Source organism: Trichoplusia ni, chromosome 17 (genome assembly GCF_003590095.1).
Source record: "Trichoplusia ni isolate ovarian cell line Hi5 chromosome 17, tn1, whole genome shotgun sequence".
In the NCBI taxonomy this organism is placed as follows: Eukaryota; Metazoa; Arthropoda; class Insecta; order Lepidoptera; family Noctuidae; genus Trichoplusia; species Trichoplusia ni.
The window spans coordinates 3,064,186-3,080,055 of NC_039494.1; the positions used below are offsets into that span (position 1 = coordinate 3,064,186).

Sequence of the window (15,870 nt, forward strand, 5' to 3'; positions counted from 1 at the left end):
ATGTGAATTACATAGGTAATGTTGTATTTCTACTTCTCTCCCTATCTCTATCTACTGTTAATAGAAGAAGAAAGAGACTAGACAGAGTGGAAAGTTTAAAGTAAGCCTTTGCTCTACAGCGGGACAACAACGGCTAAACAAAAGAAAACTGTTCCTACATCAAAAATAAAGCTTAGTCAAGCCGTAATGGTGTTCAACTTTCGAACACAAATACCAAACCAACGCGTCGTGTAAATAAAGTGTAAAAGTCAATTAATTTGTAATTACCGCTGGGATCACGCGCGACTAACAATATTGTGTTAGCTCCGACTGAATGCCAACACACCACAGTAAATAGCAATTAGCTGATGGCATTCTGAATAACTTTACTTTCATTGAAAGCCTCTGCATTCAAAGGCTCTTAAACTAGATATACTCTTAAATGTAATATTTTACTTTTGTCTATAATCTTTTAGAATTTCAACAGTTTCAATATATGAGTAAATGAACAATTTGTATTTAAAATGGGCGAAAATAATGATAAGAAATAGAAAATGAATCATATATTTACCCACATATTCATCTAGTCTTAGTACTTTAATAAATTAAACATGAAGCTCCATTTTAATTTATTAGACCGCCATTATTTCAAGTGTAGGTAATTACGTGAATAATTAAATAGGTTTAAGCAATTACACTGTATTTAACAAATGCCAACGTTATTAGCATGTGAGAATACGCCTTACAATTAAATTGTTTAGAATTTATTCGTGTGCCTATTCCAAACATAATTACATTTTCACCACAACTTTTGTAGTTGTACTTGTTCAGCTGTTTCCCAATTCCCTGGCACATTTCCAGCTCATTTAACATTTGTATTTCCCGTTTCAGATACGAACTGCATTGAGCTGACTCGCCGAATACATCCCAACTCTAAAATTAATCAAGTGAAGTGTTCGAAAATGGACTTCAAGATGATAGAAGATAATTGACGTCACACCGTCAGGTCACAGTGAAAGTTCACACAATCTCGATCACGTCAATCAAATCGATTACGATGAAGACGTGTCATTAACAGCGACTCGAGCTAAACAGCTCTCCGAACCTCATTCGGACCTTCAATGCTAAATTACAGACTGGTCTCAACGCATTTCTTGAAGCAACCGTAAATTGTTGAAAGCCCTCCTCCTGCTGATCGCTTGTGCCGTATCAGTATGTGCCGGGAATGGGACATGTCGGTGCAGAGGAATGACATAATTAAATAAAGTATAAACGCACGAAAAGACAATTGTGTCTCTAGTCTAGTGTCTAGCATCCCGTCAAAACGGCGCGCGCCTCCGCTCCGCCGTTTCGTTTTGTTTCTTTCAATTTGTTTTACATCAAAGGATAAGCAATAGCCCGGTTGTTAAGTGTTTGGTTGTGGTTTACTGGAGGGGGTTGTGCCCAAGAGCGGGCCCCAGTGCGACCCTGGCCAGCCGCACCCGAGAAAATATATCCAGGATATTGGATTCCATAGTTGGTGCTGCTCGATATTGCATTGTAAGTATTAACATTATTACCTAAATAATTACTCTAATCTAAAGATAAAAGAACAGGGACCTGGTAGGCCGCATCTATAAAGGTTTTATTTGAGCCATAGACAATGAAGCTTTTTATTTTAGATGCGTTCAGTTGCATTAGTCCAAAACATGATTTAATTTCAGAATCGTCCCATTAACGGCCGAAAACTTTTGGAAATTGGGTGATTTATTTTCCGAGTTAGCGAAAATGGTACAATTGGAAATTTTACAGGTATTTCGAAAAAATTAGATAAAGGGGCTTCACATTCATTTTAGTGTCTAACAATTTAATAGTTTCTCGTTTTATAAATATGAAAATTATAGCTTAAAACTATACATATATGCTTTGCAATATATACGTAAATACATGAGTATACTGAACCTTTGTATACTTACCTGATAATGCCTTTTAAGGTTTAGATGACCAACAAGTAGTAGTTGCCTACAGTTGAGTTGCTTTCCCAACTTGTACATTGTGTAGGAGACAGAGCCGTGTCGTAGCTAACCAACGCTTCACTAACCCGTGTCCCTCGATAGACTTAGCGATACTTATAGCTTAAGCAAATTATATCCTACCTTATCTACATATGTACCTACGTATATATCTATACAATTAAATACTCTGTATCATACATGATCAACACTGACCATTCTCCTCACTATTCGATACGATTCACAAATATCAGCTTAACCCACCCACTGGAATTTCAACTTTATTTCTTAACACTGAATATTGACTTTATGTCCGCACATTACACTGACATTGACTCATCCATACGTTAGGGCTACGGACAGGAAAGTGAGCGCTCGAGCGAGCATCGGGTAGTAATATCTGGGCTCGGGTGGCGTGCGCAGTGCTCCGAGCGGGAGCGCGGAAAGGAGCCAGAAGATATGGCGGCGCCCGAGTGCGAGCGAGAGGCGAGGAAGAGGCGCGAGCGCCGCGACTCGGGCAGCGCGCACGAGCGCAAGGAGCGGCGCCCGCACAGCGAGGAGCGCCCGCCCCCGCCCCCGCCGCCACCGCCGCTACACGACCATAACCGACTTGAGGTGAGACCATGACTCGCGTCACAATCTTGGCTCAGTTTGTCATTTGTGTCCCGTATCCAGTCTACATCAAAATCAAAAGTCATTTATTCAATTTAGGCTACTACGTAGTAAATAAATAGCGGGAAATGTCGTTGTAGCTACATTTTGTTGCAGTTCTATTTTGACTCCTTTAGTAAGAAATTAACTAATCGTACCGCAATTTCAATTTCCAGTCGGAACGTCGTGCTGAGCGCCTGTCCCGTGCCCGGCGCCCTCAGTTCGGCGGCAAGCGTCGCCGTCCCCCACCCCGGGCACCGAAGCACCCAAAGGAGAACGAGTGCTTCACAACATCCGAAGATATCAGATGCAGCACCCCGCCACATTTCGACTATGTCGTCGTACAAAAACCACATTGTGAGTTGTTTACGAAAATTCTACCGCTCTCGTAGTTAGCTCAATGCTCCCCGGTTCGGTAACCAAAAGACCTAAATAAAAAATTACACAATTATACGCACAGATTATATAGAAATGTAGGAAATTAACCCATAATTATTTTCTAGGACCGGCCGATGGTAGGAAGCAAATATTAATAGAGATCTAAAATTTTCCAGACATGTTCAATTCTACAATCCAATTCCATTTCTACATGTTTCCCAGATTTTCTTTCCAAAACGACACAACAACTCAACTTACGAACATTTGATTCTCAGTATGCGAGGAACCGGAGACGTTGGACGCGGGCGCCCTGCACCGCGTGGCGGCCCGCGTGGGCAGCGCCAGCGACGAGGCGGCCGCCATCTGCGCCGAGGCGGAGCGCGCGCGGTGCGACGAGCGCAGTGCTGCCCCGCTCAACGTCGCCCGGAGGGACCAGCCAGTGCCCGACCGAAGGCTTGAGAAGATCAATAAGAAGGTAATAGCATCAGCCTGTAAACATCTTACAGCCGGGCAAAGACCTATGTCCACATACCTACGAGTATATGAGAATTAAGTATTGCTTGCCCAATGCTGGCAATACCAGGTTCCTATTTGGGCTAAGAAAAAGTAAAAATGAAACTCGCTCTATAGAAAAAATATTTAGATTATTATTACCGTAAGACTCTTTATAGAACTTTGAAAATGTACATGCTGTTACGATCTATGAATCCATATTGCAAAAGCAAAATAATAACTTAATGAAATGCAATATTTTCAGATCAACGTACTCAAAAAGAGTATCACAAAATACGAAAACGACTTCGAAGCCAAGAATGGTCATCCACTAACGCAAAGCGACAGAATAACTGACGTAGCACTGACTCGCATGAATGACACGTTACGACGACTTCAAGCAGAGAAACGCCTCATCAAAGCCGACCCTCTAGAATACGCCCTCAAAGTACAAGCAGCCAAGCAACAGAAAGAAAGAGATGATAAACTTGAAGCAGCGCTGAAGAGCGAGAAACCTATGACTGAAATTGTTAAGGATATTGAAGAAGTAAGTTTGGATTTGTTATACACAAAACGTCTGCTGAATGGCAGTTAGGTTATTTTCTTACTCTGTTAGCTCAGCAACCCAAATTTTGTCATGGCCTCTGTAACGAGAGAGTGCCACTTCACCCGATCCTTCGCCACTTCTCGCCAGTCGTCGGCAGTTAGGTTAATTTCAGAAATCAGGATGATTCAGTTTTTAAACCACTTCCATTCAACTACTTCAAAAGGCATCATCTTCATCAGCCCATATTCTTTCAGTGTTGGGCTTAGCACATCAAAGAACGGCCCTAAAATTGTCGTCTAAGACATCTTCATCGTGGAAAATGACTCATGCACCTACTATAACTTGACTATTGCCTACAGTGGCTCGAAGGCTGTCGCGCGGTGGGTGGGCGCGCGGCGGTAGCGGCCAGCGGCTGGACGGCGGCGCAGCTCGCGGCCGAGAAGCTGTGCGTGCAGCGCGTGCTGCTGCGGCTGGAGGCGGCGCGCGGCCGACCGCCCGTCAACTCCGCCGACAGGGGCGCCGCCAGGCACCTCTACGAGACTTACAGAGCTGTCAAGCGAGTGCTGGCGACCGCCAGACCTGATGCTGTAAGTCCATTACATTACAGTGGTGTTGTACTGTACTTATACCAGGCTTATATTTAGTCAACGACTGAATATAAGCCTGGTGTAAACGCCATATTACCATACAACATGCTTTTTCGATTTCACCTAAACTGCAATACCCTACGCAAAACGGCAAGCTAAATAACTTTCAGCCTACTCACACTTGCCTACTCAAACTATGTTGAAGAGTGTGAAACGTTCTCAGAAGGATTGCATAAAAGCAAAAAAAATCTGACAAGGCTCAGTTGAAATCAAATTGTACCTAACTGATTCTGTTTTCGCCACCAGGTCATCGGAAACACAAATGGTGAGCTAGCAACGATACACGAACACGAGACGATGCTGTTCAACACGAGCATCGACAGCTCGAGCGACTCTCAGGAGAAACCCTCTGACTCCTCACAGGTAACTATATTCTACAGGACTTCATCTGTTACTACTATTTAAAGAGTCAGAATATTTTCCTAATTTCAGAGAAATGGTCTTCAAAAGACTTAATAGAATATTAATAGAAATGTAATAATATCCCCATAAAAGTCTCACAGCTAGAGCTGTCGTGATGGTTTCCTGATTCCAATAAACAGTAATCGTTTGTCAGTATTGTCTGAGTCTTCATTCCGAAACCACATATAATTAAAAAAAAATAGTTTTGTCAATGTCTGCATTGGTTAAGAACCTGTAATCTGAAAAGGAGGACATACCAACAATATGTGTATAATAGTCACAACCTCTTTCCTCTTTTCATAGGATTCAAAGGACACTCCTCTCCAATCCCCTCCGACCTGCGAGGGTGCTGTTGTGGTAGAGGAGGTGCCTTCCTCATCATCAGCCCAGTCCGGCGCCAGCGACGAGGCCACGCCTTCCAACGAGGGCCTCCACTTCCTCAGCCTTGAAGAACTGAACAAAGCGCTTGTTGAAGCTAAGCTGCAGAAATCCGTGAGTATCTGTATCAGTCTTTATTTTTGGACTATTTGAGTTCTCTACCTCCTTTTTTCGTTTTCACTCATTGAGGATCAGTGGAAAATGTATATATTTTCAATTCTACTCACAATTCATTTAGATTTCCTTGAATTTATTTTCTTTTACCAAGTCTACTCATTCTTTCACATAGTCCAAATATGACACGCTTGAAAGGCACTTTGACTGTCAAAGTAGTTCATCGTTGTCATTGGTAAATGGTCCCTTATTATTTTGTCTGTCCCTTATTAAAACTGATGTGGAGAAAAAAGACTAAATATTACTACTTATACTAAATTTATTTATTAATACTAATACTAAATTTCATTTTCCAGGTCTTGCGGCGCACAATCAAAGAGTACGAGGTTAGCTTCGAGCGTCAGAACAGCAGGAAAGTACAGAGGGATGACAAAATCAGTCACGAGGACGAATACCTCAGATACAAAGCGGTCAAGGCTCGCACCAAACTCATCAACGCTCTGATCAATAAACAGAAATCCATGAACAATAATTAAATCACCCACCAAATATACAATAGATTTTCTTATAGCCATAAATGTTGTAAACTTAGGGCTGTGTCAGGATGTTTGGTGTTTTTTTAATAGTTCATATTCTGTACAGCCTTTAAAGACTATTTAAGACTCGAATATTATAATTTTAGATATCCCACATAGAAGTGTACGTTTTTATAAACGGATATAACAGGCTTAACAACCTCCTTCCTTCTCGATACTAACTCTATTATTAGCTGGCAACCCTATTAGGGCTGTGACAGACTGTTTATGTTCTTCATTTTCATTATATTCACGCTTTTTTTCTGTTATACTCAAGTTATGTTTAAATGTTAGTTTTTATGGTCTAGGAGGTCATTATATTCTTCTATTAGTTGACTATGATCAGAAATGACGTCATAAAATCTAGTGCTTCCGAAATTCTTAATATTATTCATATGTAAAATGAATTGAAATATTTCTGTGAAATTGCCCCAATGTCTTTACAAGATTGGAAGGGTCGTTTGTATATTTTACATTATATCCGTATTTCTTCTCATTTCGAATTGTATAGTGCCAAATATTGTCATTCTATACAATTGTATATTGTACATAAATTCAGCTTGGCGAGTTGTAATAAGTTAAACCCTAATTAAATTACTGGCAACTAATTAACAACCTGTTGTAAATATTTCGCTATGATTGGTATTTTGTGACACAATAGTATTAAATTACGAAAAAAATATAATTAAACTGAGTAGAACCACACTACAGTTAATTCTTAATCTCATATATGACATAATAATAAGCTTGGGTTTCTGTATTCAAGAACACTTAAAAACACTGGCTGACACATTCGTCATTGCTACCTTAAAAAAATAAGATTATTAAAAAAAAAAACATCTGTTTCATCGACAACTCACTGCCTGAGATTTGACTTTTGACTCGGAAACAAAACAATGTAAACAAAACTGATTTTCAATCATAACGGTACAATCGGGTTCTAAAGCAAGTACAAGCAGTATAATAATTAAGTATTTGTAATATAAATACATGTATACATAACGCAATTTGATGTTGACTGTACTATATTAAGCGAATATACTTAAATCTATGTCAGCCTAGTACAATCAGTTGATGTTCGTAGCTACATTGTTAAATAAATATTAATATTATAACACTTTTGCAACTGATTGTACTTTTTCAAGGGAGTAGAGATGGGAATTGCTCGCTATTTTCTATCGAGAAAGATTTTCGTGAATAATGAATTTTGCGGAATTTGTAACTTAAATATCGAAGGGTAATTCGAGGTATGGCTATTGTAAATAATACTTAAGGACTTAGATAAATGTTAGGGGATTATTATTCGATCATATACGCCCTTATAACTCTATTAATGTTAAACCTACTTATCTATAGTTATATAACTGTATATGTTTATAACTACGCGACCTGAGGAAAGTAGATTAAAAATCTCGTTGTGGGTGACATTTTTGGAACTTGATTGGGAAGTGAAGTAAATGAGCTATCGAGATTATTTTACCGTCTCCTTGCGGTAAACTTATTACGTATTGTTTGTAGTATTATTTTCTTTTGTATGTCCTATTTATTTTATGTAATATATTCGATCTCAGTGTGTTAGCAACGTACAGGACCTTAGATTGGGACTGGATTTACGTTCTCTTAAAGAGGATTATAGCAGATAATCGTATTTAGTGATAAAGTACTTACCTGTGATTTTATTGTAACAAAAGAATAATCTTGTCTGACAAGAACTTGAATGTTTTAATGATCGTTGTCGTAGATGTTAGTTGACGATTTTATGTTGAACTAAATTGTTTTCTTTTTGTGTTTTTGTATTATTATTATTCATGTGTTGATTCGAACAATATTTTTGAAATGTATGAGACTTGAATAATGATTTATGCTAAACATAATGTCTATATAACGTTGTATATTACGAGATAATTATGATGTTTAGATACGAGTTGAAGTATCAAAGCATAGTATCGAAAGACCATAGGTACATGTACCACGAATTCTTAAACTAACGAAAATCTAGCAAGCGAGGGACAGCACTATACTATCCGTATTGGCGTCTCACTTTCACAACACCCTGATGTAAGAGCTAGCAGTATACCTTACCGTAATTTTTGGTATATCTAGTCACGAATTTATTAACTAACTAAAACGGTAACCAGAAAACATGTTCACAACGTTACGATGCTTTGATCTTCTCCTCGCCCTCGCTTGTCAAAAGACAAGCAATTTTAATACCTAATTATTGCTTTGCAATATATATTATAATAAGATGTTCAGCGTATACAATTGTATGACAAATCAAAATGGATATCATATCAATGTTGGATTGACAGTAAGAGTTTGTACCAATCTCGTTAAAATTTAGTGTTTATCAGTTATTCTTCTAACTTTACTTGTCAAGATATGTATGCACTAATACAGAGGAGGGGCTGCCGATAGGCCTTAACAAAATATTAATAAAGGTGTGGAAAAGAGACGGAGCTCTACGTCGTGTATAGCTCTGTCCCGCTCCCACGCCTTTAATAATATCACTTTAAGGTCTCATGGTAGGTATGTTTGTAATATTGAGCTGGATGTACAGTTTGGTTTGAATCTGTAATGGAAAGCATTGTAATTAATAATAATAATACTAATCAGTCAGTAGAGTTCCACCAATTGCCACTAATATTCATACTATAATGTTTAAAATAAAAATAGAGTCAAATCTTGTTTTGTTTTATTTATAGAGTGGTGACGAAATGTATTTTGAGGATTGCAGTGTCTTTAATCAAGTGAGGTTCTAAGGCACAAAACTGGCAAGGGATATTATCAAGATATCGCATTTTTTTATTTTTCTCTGATAAAGGCGCAGTTTTTAAACCTTCATGTCAGTCAACAAAAAACGTAATCAAATCGGTTCACCCATTCAGGAACTATGGTGCCATAAATAGATATAGATGACAACTCATGATTGTAGATAGAATTTAGAAATTACTCTTCAGATTTCAATCCCCTTGGGAAAAACCAGCACCTACAAACCTATTTCAAATAATTATAATATTTCCTTTACATAAACATTCGGTTTCCGATTAAATAGCACGTAAACATTGTTCTCATTTCCTTTCATTAGCATTGTTAATAGATAAATACCAGGAAAATAATTCATAAATAAGCTTCTAATTTGTTTTTATTTTTAATGACGCCAGCCTACCGCGCATGATCGTCATTGGTACTATTGTAAGCTAGGATCATGGATACAATGACTAATATGACTAAATAACTACTAATACAATGACTACCGAACTTAAACTTAACTTCGGATTTCTATAGATATTTAATTCAATTTAATTGCATTCCATTCTGTGGTACTTATAGGTAGATGGTGGATTTAAAATTAATTTTACAATTATGGACGATGTCGGGTACAGCATCATTAAGAAGACCATAATTGACTGTCTGTATGTCTGGAACCAGCAACGAGACGAACGAATTTTTATACATGACAGTTCAATCCCTAATGCAGGGGAATGGTGATTTGATGAGTTTCAAAGTTATATTGGCTATCTTAATTATTTTAAGAACCACTGACAATTGATGTAACAGAACCTGGCTTACAAACATTGTAATCTAATATCACCAATTTTTCGGGAAGAGGCCAGTTTCTAAAAGTTTTAAATTAATACGTTATTTTAACAGTAAATGTTCGATCTAAACAACAACATATTTATTTTAACATTTTTCCTTCTAATGTTTGTGGAACATTGTTTTGAAGTATAAAGTATATATGTGTAGTATCAGTCTGAGTCAGATGTCCGATAACCCCAAGTTATCATTCTGCATGAGTTAAGGTCATACAACTGAGTGAACTGTCGAACGATACGTGTTGTCTCATTATAATGGGTGTATGAGGTACCTGGATTCAGTTCATGCAAAATATTTAAACAATTCTTGGTCATATTATAAATAGGTTCTGGGGTAGGTCTAGGGTTGTCTGTCGTTCGATTATAGGACCAATGGCGGGGGACCACATTCCGTCCTATGGATGTGGTCCCAATATGAGGCCGACGCTCTTTACACTTCGGCCTCCTTACAACACGAGAAAGTGACCTTCTTAAAGAAATAAGCAGTCCTTTGTTCACCTCTTTTTGATTCTTGTGTTTCTGTAAATTGTTTCAGTACATAAATTGTGTAATAAATAAAACTTAGCAACTATCTGATCGAATTCAAAAACGTTTATTCTCCATATGGTTCCAAATACCTAGCCCTTTATGGAACTGACATTTGACATAGTTGGAGTGGATTATTATGGATTGCTTATTAAATAATCAATCAGGTAAAACACTTCCTCGACCTTATTTGAATATTTATTACGCTGCAGTTTGCGTAATACCGCCACAATGTCTAGCGTCCTTTGTTTCTCTAATACTTTGCATTTTTTTCCTTAAAAGTACTTTACCATAAGCGACGCGACGTTGATAGATCGAAGGTGTATCATTTAATAACATGCAAGAGTAGATTACTAGGATTCTGTTGGACATGTGTTTTAAACACTCGACTCAAAAATAGGGATGATTAGTTTGAGATGCCTGTCGATCTGTCTCTAGCATCATAGCTCCCGAACGGATTAAGGAATATAAATTTAGATTTCTGTATTAACGATTAATAATGTGCAAACTTACGAAGGTTTTATGTAAACGGGCACCATATGGCCGAATTCGCAGAACTCATCTAGTACCTACATATATATATTTTGACGACCTCCGTGGTCGAGTGGCGTACGCACCGGTTTCAAGGTGTCGCTAGCTCTGAGGTCCCGGGTTCGATCCCCGGTCGGTTCAACGTAAAAATTCTTATTTCTACATTGTCTCGGGTCTGGGTGTTTGCGGTACCTTTGTTTTATCTGAATTCCATTACACAAGTGCTTTAGCAACTTACTTTGGGTTCAGAACAATGTATGTGATGTTGTAAAAAAAAAAAATATAAGAGTAATGTCTACCACAAACTTTGCTGATGACTTGATAATCTTATTTGTAAAAAATCTACAAATATCAGATGATTGAGCGTTGTAAATACTTTATCATTATTGATTTAATTTGGTGCAAATAACGCACCTATTTCATATAAACAAATATCTACATTTCTGACAAATACATACTGAATTTGTTTATCATTTGAATGAATAGTATTTGAACAGTACATAGCACCATTACTCCAATATTTTTAAACCAAATAGTTTTTTATTAAGAATCCCACACTTAGGAATTTCATCAAGGGAGGTTTCGTAAACGTTCAAGTTCAGTCATAAAGGCACCCAGACTCAGGACCAGCATTCGTGGATTTCGTCAATTTTGTACAATTTTAATGACATTTGGTATAAGTTAGCTTATAATAGCCTCTCTATTATAAACTCAAATGGCATGCTGTAGAGGCCAGTAGAGACATGAAAAGATGAATATGATATGAATAAGAGATTCTTTGCATTAAAACGGATAAAATTTAGAAATAGCAAAAAAGAAAAGTTATGAATAATTGAAACGTTTTTTTCACAGTTCACTGGTATTTCAATTCAACATAGTATACTTTTTATCCGGGTACTTTTTACCCGGAGGAGAAAAATTGTTTACAAGCAAGCATCTACGCTGGCGAAGCGGGGAAATAAGTAAGTTTTCTATAAAGAGTGAAGTAATTAATGCTAATAAAACAATGCGAGAAAACCTATTTGACGTGTATCTAGATGTTACCATAAACATTCAAATAGTTAATGAATAATTTAGTATCTGCCTAGAGACTTCGTCCTCGAGGTTACAAGATCTTGAACATTTTTTGCAGCGCACGCCCTCAAAGATGAATAATTTTCCCTTTTTTTTTTTCCACATTTTCCATTGTATCTTCGCGCCTGTTAGTCGCACTGATGTTATACTAATGTTATATCACACAAAAATATTTTTTTTTCAATTTGAACCAGTAGTTCCTGAGATACGCGCGTTCAAACAAACAAAAAAACTCTTCAGCTTTATATATTATTAAAAATTAGTATAGATTACATGGATAAAATTAAAGCAGTTTCCGTAAGACAAATAGTTTTCGATTTTCTATTGTTTATTGGGTACTGGTGTATATCTTTTTAATTTCTTTACTGAACTAGGGGTACCTACTATAGGTGGGCATTCGTAGGAGTATCCTCTATCGATTTTGAATTGAATTGTATACTAGCTGTTGCTCGCGGCTGCGTCCGCTTGAGTAGGTTTTAACATTTATAGGTTTAGTTCTAACTAGAGCGATGATACCCGATTGAAAAAATCTTTTAATTTAGGTTTATCGGTTTGTTAGTTTCCCGTAACTTCCAGTACAGTATAGTAGGTACCTACAATCAGTTTCGTCAACTTATCTAATGTTTCTATGCGTATCACCTTTGACCGCCATCACGAGTTGTACAGGAAATGTTAATGACATCAGAGGCACAGCTGCACCGATAACGAAAGAATTGATACCAAATGATAGCTGTCTTCTTTTCGATGGGCATTGTTTATTCATCCTTTTTGAAGCGATTACACGAGTACTCACTTCCGTTAATTTTTTAGCAAGAAAAACCACTCCATGGTATCCGTTTGTTCATTTTAAGACGACAAATTTCTTTAAAAAAAAATCTAGGGTTACGAAATAATTTAGAATTCGATCAGCTTTTCTCAGTTTTTCGACAAATAGCAGAAATCCTATCCCATTCCACAGGAAAGAAAAAAAAGGGAGAAGATCAAATATGTGTAAACGAGATCTTACTACACGTCTCATGTCCACAGCTTAACATACCTCTTTAAAAGATGGTGAGACCTTCAGCTCTCGCGTAGAAATCACACTGTAAAATATATCAAACACTTTCGAATTACAGATAGGCAGTAAACCACTGAGCCGAACTTCATGAAATTTTATAGGACCATCGAAATAACAGCTATTTCATGTTCACAAATCCGGGAACTCCGTTCATCCAGTCTGAAGTATAGTCCATAGAAAAATACAGATGAATTGACAACCTTATTTTGAAGTTGGTGGAAAAGATGGTGAGTGCAAGAACCTTTAGTTAACGCGATTAAAATTTACTCTAAAAATATTTCAGTAAATTTCAAGAATAGGTATAACCGATCGCATAACCATTGATTGACAATTTGGTAATGCTTTATCATTACGACCAAAGTCAATGACCGCATTAGTCTTAAGTACAAGAATCCCCGACATTCAATTTAGAACTGTCAAGAAAAGAACCAATATAATTAACATTAAATATTAACAATTACAGTTATAAGTTTAATAACAGATAAGTGTAATCCGTTTGACCCACAATGACATTGTTTGAACTTCTTATCGCAGTAGTAATATTGTTTATTATACTGTCTTGTTTATGGGTATTTTTTCTAGGAAAATTATTCAATCACACACACACAACAGAGTTTAGAGACGGTATTAAAGAGATAGGCACCCCGTAAATGTTCATCTAGATCGCGATCCGTGATCGTAATCCATATTTAGTACGCTTACACGTACAGAAACGACTTGCGACTACCATAAGGTCGGGTTTGCCGGTGGCTGGGAGAGCACCCTGTCACCTAATCAGTCAACAGACTAAGAAAGACGTCCAGCGCGTCCGTTTTTATGAGAAACGAAGATTTAGGTACGTCTATCCTTCGAGAAGCCCAACAGAATAAAAGTCAGCCAGAGTCCTGCAGTGCACACGCGAGCGATCCTGTGGCTGTAGCTCAGGTAGTTGAAGGGAAGGAGGTAGGGATTTTAGTCGGAGGGAGTCCGCGGTACGCTGAGTCCTCGGCGAGGGTTGAAGGAATTAACCTTATATTTAACCCAAAACAAAATGTAAACGTACGGATAAAGTGTTGCCTGACGGTCAATCTATTCGTGTTGATGCACGATCATGGAATGTGATCGCGGATCACAATCAACATTAAGCGTGAACGAAACGCCTAAGAACTTTGAATGTTTAGCGACTATATTAGTTATATTCTGTATCGAAGTTCTTAGTTCAGGGGCGTATCACGGGCTTTTGAGAGGAAAACACTTTTGGTAGAGAAACGTCGAAATTTATTACGTAATGTGGCGTTTTGCTTTTAAACTGCAAGTTAGGCCCTAGGTTCTTTGGTCAATTAGCCATGCTAACTATGACGACATCCGTAAGTCATGATCAAACCTATCAAGAAGGCGTATTCTTGTAGATGAGATGTGCGGACAGCCAGCAATAGAAGTGCCAGTTATATTCATTGACGGGTAGAAATTGGTGATTCGTTTCTTTTAACTATTAAGCTATCAAACCTCTTTTGGTATTAAATAGCGGAATAGCAACAATGCATCACCATCCCACGTGTCTATGTAAGTATATATAGTAATACCCATTTGTCGTGTGTGTGACTGAAGTTATAAACCAGCAGTAAAAAAAATAATAATGAGTGTCAGAGTCTGGCCCATGAAAAGGTTTCATGATATGTTCAAAATAAAATGAATATAGAGTTGGTTCCAAAGTCAATAAATGTACAACATGCAGATAAAAATATAGGCGTAGGGGTTATATAACAGTTGATAACAAAAAGAAAGGAGTTAATGTCGAAATGGTGAACTACGGCTAAAATGCCTATATTAATTATTTTCCATCCTAATTGGACGATAAGAAGAAAAACACACATTTAGCTAACCTCAAATGACTAGGAAACTATAGATACAACAAAAACAATGTCCACACATACAAAGTACAGTACAGTTCAGTTTTAATTTAGCCCTAAATCGCACTTTTCGTCACATGTACATGTCCTCACAAGCAATAACAAGTACACAAGTCCCAGTTGTTTCCACACAGTGACCACGAGCGGTGTTCGACATAAAAACGTCTCTCTTAATACGAAAACGGCTATTGTCATGATAAGGACACCTGCAAACTGAGGCGTAACGGATGTTACAATGATTTCTATTTAAATACAAATATTTAGTTATTCATTAAAAGATAATTGCAATTTTAGAAAAGAGATTACTAGACTTAATATACTAAAAAGACACAACGGATTATTTAAGCGTTTTTGACTCAGACACAACACAGCTGAAGAAAAAACACAAATATTTCAACATAAATTCCATCCAGACAGGACTAGAAGTCACGGGTCTTATTCCAGCGTTTGTCTGATTCACGCATGCTTGTCCTGAGCCTAGGTGGCTCTATTTGATTTAAATGTTTGCAAAACACGTGGCGACACTTTTTTTAAAGTTAGTTACAACATTTTAGACTACTTGAACATTAAAATAAAAAAAATATATTACTTAAATGACCCAGGTGTGAATATCAAACTTCACAGCATAGCGGTGCTCATAAAATGCGTTCCTATCACAAAAAATAATTACAGAAAAAAAAGATAAACAACATTATATCTTGCATCAGCACACCCCCAAACATTAGGCGGCGGTCAGAGTTAATTAATCATCAAAATAAGTTAAATAAAACTCCAATAACTTTCTATTACAATAGGTTTCCAATAGTGATAACTTATGGCCCATTTAGACGATGCGAGAAATATCGTGCAAGTTGTAATACATTGCTGGCGACCATACACAGCGCTTGATACCCGAGCTACGCGACTGCGCAATGTATGGCAAATTCTATGGTATTCCTTGCATCGTCTAAATGGGCCCTAACTCGCAAGCGTCGATAACGTTCGTCCCGCACCAGTGTGCAGACGTCCTAACAGCGATCGTATAAAACGTGTCATAAGTTT

The 15,870-nt window shown here is 37.5% G+C and overlaps 1 protein-coding gene across 2 annotated transcripts; it reads left to right on the forward strand.

The window, feature by feature from the left end:
- The first annotated feature begins 1,427 nt into the window (after positions 1-1,427).
- LOC113502343 (protein FAM13A) lies at positions 1,428-8,915 on the forward strand. Of its 2 annotated transcripts, none has more exons than XM_026883881.1 (10): positions 1,428-1,518; positions 1,683-1,770; positions 2,322-2,585; positions 2,798-2,978; positions 3,275-3,474; positions 3,757-4,038; positions 4,398-4,625; positions 4,932-5,048; positions 5,391-5,579; positions 5,936-8,915. In XM_026883881.1, the coding sequence occupies exons 2-10, from the start codon at positions 1,747-1,749 to the stop codon at positions 6,113-6,115; spliced, it is 1,665 nt and encodes a 554-aa protein (XP_026739682.1). In that variant the 5' UTR covers positions 1,428-1,518; positions 1,683-1,746; the 3' UTR covers positions 6,116-8,915. The 2 variants fall into 2 exon arrangements, with proteins under 2 accessions (XP_026739682.1, XP_026739683.1); XM_026883882.1 differs by having other exon boundaries at positions 2,394-2,585.
- Positions 8,916-15,870: the final 6,955 nt, after the last annotated feature.

What these genes read in the sequence shown, in the direction of transcription:
- LOC113502343 (XM_026883881.1), top strand. Translation starts at nt 1,747, where the DNA reads ATGGTACAATTGGAAATTTTACAG. An exon ending in TACAATTGGAAATTTTACAG is followed by an intron (nt 1,771 to 2,321) that starts GTATTTCGAAAA and finishes TCCATACGTTAG; the next exon opens with GGCTACGGACAGGAAAGTGA. An exon ending in ACGACCATAACCGACTTGAG is followed by an intron (nt 2,586 to 2,797) that starts GTGAGACCATGA and finishes TTCAATTTCCAG; the next exon opens with TCGGAACGTCGTGCTGAGCG.